The 6,035-nt window shown below is 40.2% G+C and overlaps 1 protein-coding gene across 1 annotated transcript; it reads right to left on the bottom strand.

The window, feature by feature from the left end:
* Positions 1-979: 979 nt before the first annotated feature.
* LOC118739735 lies at positions 980-5,057 on the bottom strand. Its single transcript, XM_036471246.1, has 3 exons — positions 4,499-5,057; positions 1,067-4,312; positions 980-993 (listed from the first exon to the last, which is right to left on the bottom strand). Exons 1-3 carry the CDS (start codon positions 5,055-5,057, stop codon positions 980-982), a joined length of 3,819 nt encoding a protein of 1,272 aa, XP_036327139.1.
* Positions 5,058-6,035: the final 978 nt, after the last annotated feature.

The following is a 6,035-nucleotide window of genomic DNA, read 5'->3' as shown; positions in this document are numbered from 1 at the left end:
TTTTTTTTTACTTTTGTATTTACTTATTTATTTACTTTATTTTATTACATTTCATATTTGTTTACATATTCTGCTCTGGGTGGCCCCATATTCGAACACCGTCAGACATAACTTCAAAATGATAGTATAAAATTTCGATCTTCCTTTTATTTGTCCTGAATATGAAAAAGAATCTGCGAAGTTCAGAAAAAAAGTGTATTGAAAGTAATTTTTGTATGAGGATATTTAAAAGAAACTTGTAAAGAAAACCAACTCCCGATTGCGTCTGCATGACTCCTGCACGACTTTACAATTCACTTTAAGTTGGTTTTGTCATAGATAATTAAAAGTGAGGTATTAATCGAAATCTCGCCAAAAAGCTAACTATAAGTTGGTTAGTTTTAACAATTGATAATTTTTCACTGCAGGGCAGCGTTATCGCGAGCAAGAATGGAGGCATAAGTGCTGCTAGCAGTTCCAGCATTAATGTTCTGTACAGCAACTGTGTTTCCATTTGCAGAAGATAAATCGCCAACTTTAGTAGCGAAATTCGTGGGTATTATATCATTATCAGCAGCAACAAGGCCAGACTCAGAAATGTCAGTCACCACAAGATCCCTGGCGAATGCAGCTAAAAATGATGGAGTGCTGAGGTCACTAGTTGCTTCCAAATGGATCGCTTTTGTCGTAAAACAGACAAAAAGGCAAACGTATCCTTTGGACATTCGACAACCTCGGCTGCTATAACTTTTGATGTCAAAGGGTCCTGAAAAATCTACACCTGTATTCGTAAACGCGCGCGAAAATGTGGTTCTCTCCTGAGGGAGAATTCCCATAAGCTGGGTTTGCGTACGTTTTTTGTATATCGTACAGACTTTGCAATTATGGATTGTGGATTTGATCAGATTTTTAACTCTGGGGATCCAATACTGAGTTCGGATAAGGCGAAGCATGAGTTGATTTTCCCCATGCAAAGAGACTTGGTGAATAAAGGACACTATTAGACGGGACAACCTGCAGTTATAAGGAATAATTATTGGATGCCGCTCGTTATACGCTAAGTCTTGAGACGCTCCAAGACGCCCACCAGCCCTAATAATGCCATCTTTATCTATGAACGGATTAAGCGGTAGGAGTTCACTCTTGGAGTCGATGGAGTTTCCTGCTTTAAGTTTCCTGTATTCTTCACTGTAATAGTTCTGTTGATATATTTTTATCAAGCGTTGTGTCGTTGCTTTAATTTCATGGGATGAAATTAAGCGTGACTTTTCTTGATATGAAGCTTTCGTATTCCGATGCGTTCTTTGAGAGAATCTCATAACATATGATAATACTCTCAAAGCTCTCGGAAAATCTGAAAAACGGTCAAGAATATCGGTATAATTTACTTTGGTTGTATAAACGTGCGTTCTTTTTTCCTCAACTACTGTGCTGTAGTCTGTTTCCTGGGTGGGCCATTTTGGGTTATCTTCTTGTAACCAAGAAGGTCCCTGCCACCACAACGAATTGTTGACCAATTCATATGCTGGAAGTCCTCTGCTCGCTAAGTCTGCTGGATTTGATGCCGAATCCACATGCAGCCAATTCTTGTTTCCGACTTTCTCTACAATTTTTGTGATTCTATGGGCAACGAAAGTTGACCATGAACACGGAGGCTTGCGAATCCAAGCGAGAACAATTGTGGAATCGGTCCACAGATGTATGTTGATATGCCCTAATTTGAGATTGTTGATTATTGAATCAACTATTTCCGCCAATAGTACCGCTCCGCAAAGTTCCAGTCGGGGTAGCGATATGGTTTTAACAGGAGCAACTCTGGTTTTTGCCAAAAGCAGGTTAATAAAAACTTTGCTATCTCTTTTGACACGCATATACACAGAGGCGGCATATGCTTTCTCCGACGCGTCACAGAATCCGTGTATTTGTATTTCATCCGTTGGAGAAAAGTATACCCATCGCGGTATACGAACCTTATCAATTTCGTTATAATGTTGGGTAAAATTCTGCCATCGGTCTAGAGTGGTCGAAGACACAGTCTCATCCCAATCTGTGCCTTCCAGCCAAATATTTTGCATAAGGATTTTGGCTACGATTATGATAGGCGCAAGCCACCCCAGCGGATCGAAGAGTTTAGCAATGGCAGATAGTATCGCTCTTTTCGTAACAGCATCGCTTTTCTCCAATGGCCTTGCTATAAAATAGAAAAGATCCGTATGGGCATTCCATCTTATTCCAAGAGCCTTGACTGCGCTGGTATCTTCAAATGCCAAAAAATCTTCGCTAAGTAGATCTGTTTTTGGTATGCCATTAAGTATTTGCTCGCTATTGGCTGTCCACTTTCGAAGTGGAAAACCGGCTGATTGCAACACTTCCGATATCTCATCTCTGGCTTTTATTGCTGAATCGATAGTGTGTCCACCAGACAATACATCGTCGACATACATGCATTTTCGTAGTATGTTAGATGCTATTGGATGGGAGCTTTGCACATCGTCAGCTAATTGTAAAAGTGTCCTTATAGCCAGATAAGGAGCACAATTGATGCCGAACGTGACAGTCTTTAATTCGTACAGACTGATCGGGTCATTCGGGTTAGTGCGAAAAATAATCCTCTGATACTTAGTATGGTTGTTATGTACCAGAATTTGCCTATACATCTTCTCGATGTCACTGTTGAACACATATTTGTATAGTCTCCAACGGAGTATTAATATCGGAAGATCTGCCTGAAGTACTGGTCCTGGGAAAAGTACGTCATTAAGGCTGTTGCCATTCGCCGTTGGGCTTGAGGCATTGAACACCACGCGTACTTTCGTTGAAGTACTTTCTGCCTTTATAACAGCGTGGTGCGGCAGAAAATAATTATCAGACGAGTCTGCGGGTATGGGAATTGTTATTTTCGACATATGCCCAAGCGTTTCATATTCCGCTAGAACCCTATTGTATTCCTTTTGCAGGACGGGATCCTTGGCCAGCCGTGTCTCATTCCGGTAAAATTGAGAACATGCTCTTTCAAGGGATGGGCCTAGGGAAATATTTCCTGGAAAATCTTTCCTAAATGGTAGTGACACGATGTATTTTCCTTCATTATTTCGTATGGTTGTCTTCTGATACAGCTCCTCGCAGTACTTGTCGTCTTCATTAAGGCTCTTGTTCTTTGGAATCTCCTCAAGCTCCCAAAAGGCACTCAGTTGCTTGTCCAGACTAACTTCGCTGTAGTATGAGACGATATTCGTTCCTGGATTCGAGGTATCAGTTCGCCCTGTTATTATCCAGCCAAATACTGTTTCTTGGGCCAGAAGTGTGTTTAATATGTTTTTCTTAAGCCCGCTCAGAATAATCTGTGGATATATGTCGCCACCCAGAACAAGGTCTACGGGTTCATTGACGAAAAATCGTTTATCCGCTAGAATTAGATCTGGAAATGCTTGCTTAGTCACTGCACTAATGTGGCAAGTAGGAAGATTTCCAGTCAGTTGTGCTAGCACAAGCACAGAGGTATTTAAGCGGAACAACGGGTCAACAGGAGACCGCAATTCGATGTTGCACGCTTCTTTAACCTGCGCCGTAGTTGTATTAGTGATGCCCGAAACTTGGGCATGCATACGCTTTGACGGCAAGTGAATTCTGCGTTTTAGTTTTTCAGTAATGAAAGAACACTCTGAACCAGAATCAATAAGTGCTCTAGCGGAATAGTTCGTACCATTGAGATATATGTTGACGCGTGCTGTCCCTAATAACACACCTGTGTTTGTATTCGCATAGCAAGACTTCACGTTTTTGCTTGTATGCTTGTTTGATTTTGTTGAATTGCGTTTGGCTTGGGCCTGATTGGATGTTGATGCAGAATTAGTCGCAGAATCTGAAGAGGTCCCAAGTGTCGTTGCCTTTGTTTGAGCTGTCTCAATATGAAGGAGCGTGTTGTGTCGCGAGTGGCACTTGATACAATTAAATGGGTTTGTGCATCTTGACACGGTATGTCCAGTACTAAGACAGTTCAGGCACCATTTTTTGCTTTTCAAAAAATCGATTCTATCAGCAGGTGTTTTGTTGAGGAATTGTGGACAGTTGCGTAACTTGTGCTCATTAGTTTGGCACATTTGGCAGGTGAACTTGCTCACGCTTGCCTGAAAGGCTCCTAGCCTTTTAGTGTTAGCTTCCTGGTGGTGCCGTGCGGGTTGGTGCTTTGGAGCTTTCACCGTTGTTGTACCCTTTAGTCCCGCTAGAGTTTCCAAAGTTTGGAATCTATTGGATAGGAACCTGTCCATATCCTCCCACTTTGGAATGTCAGTTTTCTGGTCTATGGTCTGTTCCCATAGGGCCAGTGTACTTTCTGGAAGCTTCGTTGAACACAAATATATAATAATTGCGTCCCAATTAGAGATGTCAATTTGATGGTTTTTTAGGGACGATAAACAATTATTAATCTCGCGCTATAGGTTTTTAATTGAGCTACCACACTCAGATTCCACTGTACTTAAGCTAAATAAAACTTTTAATTGTGTGTTAACTAAGATACGTTTGTTTTCGTATCGCTCACACAGGTTTTTCCAGGCTGTCGAAAAGCCTTCATGGGTAAGTGGGCACTTTCGCACTATGTCTTTTGCCTCCCCTTGTGTTTTATTGTTGAGGTGAACTAGTTTCTCAACTGGGGTGAGGCGCTTGTTCAGGATGTAGATGGCCGTGAACATATCTCGGAAAGTTGGCCATGAAAGATAGTCGCCCTTGAACACATCTGTATCGCACGGTGGCAGGTGGATATTGTGTTCCCGGACGGACCGATCCTCTACATCTTTGTTCGCTTTGGTTAGAATTTCAACCTGAGAACCCATAGCAGATATGCACCTAACATAGCTTTGAAAGGAAATCTTATTCTTCTTTTTTATGGCCTTAGCATCATCCTTAGACAATCCCTCATTGATAAGCTTATCGTAAGCTGACTTTGTTTTTTCCCACAAAGCTTTTAACTCGTCTTGTTGAATAGCAAGACCATGTTTGTTTTGTTCTGCGGCGGGTATGCCGTTGTAATCAGATTCGAACTCTGTTACAGCTTCTGCCAAAAGAATATACGAATCCATTGTTTAACTTGTTTAGCCTGACCGAAATATTAAATGAAAAGCCCAGATAGAATCTATGGGATTTTACACACTTAATCTTATCGAAGATTAGAGGTTGTATGCGCAAGAGAAGTTGCCAATTTTTACCCAGCGGAACTTGCCACTTAAATGTTTACCAGAAATCCAACGAATTAAAAAGATTCAAAATATCTTGTATTGCGAAATATATTCGACACTTTATTAAAATGTAAACCTTTTTTCTTCTAGAATTATTGTTTACTAACGACTCGCCACCCAACTGTGCAGACTAATATCTACGCGCTTTGATAAGCTATGCAAGGTATGCAATACGGTGTAAATAATAAACGTGGTAAAATCGTGATGTGTGCACGTACGCAGCAAATCTTAATATACAGATTTACCACTTTGATGTATGCAACGTACGCAGCAAATATATATGTTAAAAAATGTGCAATATTAAACGGGGTTGAATCGCTTATGCGTAGTGATTTAGTGAAAATCTACAATTGGTCCAATGCAAATAACAAAATTTAGAGGTTATGTATCCTCGAAACAGTGACAAAGTGTTCGCAAATATACAAAAGAATTTAACCCAAATAAATGGGTCAGTGAATAACGATCAGAAAAAATGAAGATTATGATTATGCACTGTGAATTTAAACAAAATCGAAATTCTTCATTAACAATACTGTTTGACACTGTGTGTGTATATGTTAATGTTGCAAGAACACCTAATTGTGGTCGCTGTTGTTACTTGTGGACGGACAGACTAACCTCAATTATTGGTTTCAAAATTAAATGCACCAATTGTATATCTTCAGTTTAAACACTCGCGAGATTCTAGTTTGCACACGCGCATTGAATTTAAAAACGTTTTTTTTTTTTTGGCAATTTTCTAACAAGTGCAATTGAAATTATAACCACGTACCTTGAATTATAAGTGATTGGTGTTTGGTGGTTGTAGTATTGTATGGTCGC

The sequence above is a fragment of the Rhagoletis pomonella genome, unplaced genomic scaffold, assembly GCF_013731165.1.
Source record: "Rhagoletis pomonella isolate Grant_MI unplaced genomic scaffold, Rhpom_1.0 Rhpom_scaffold_00005, whole genome shotgun sequence".
Lineage (NCBI taxonomy): Eukaryota > Metazoa > Arthropoda > Insecta > Diptera > Tephritidae > Rhagoletis > Rhagoletis pomonella.
The sequence above is the reverse complement of the archived record's forward strand: the minus strand, read 5'-3'. Positions and strand labels throughout refer to the sequence as shown.

Coding starts and splice junctions, on each gene's coding strand:
- LOC118739735 (XM_036471246.1), bottom strand. CDS start 5,057: ATGGATTCGTATATTCTTTTGGCAGAAGCTGTAACAGAGTTCGAATCT. Junction 4,313..4,498: donor TGAGCGATACGAAAACAAAC/GTATCTTAGTTA, acceptor CGAAGCTTCCAG/AAAGTACACTGGCCCTATGG.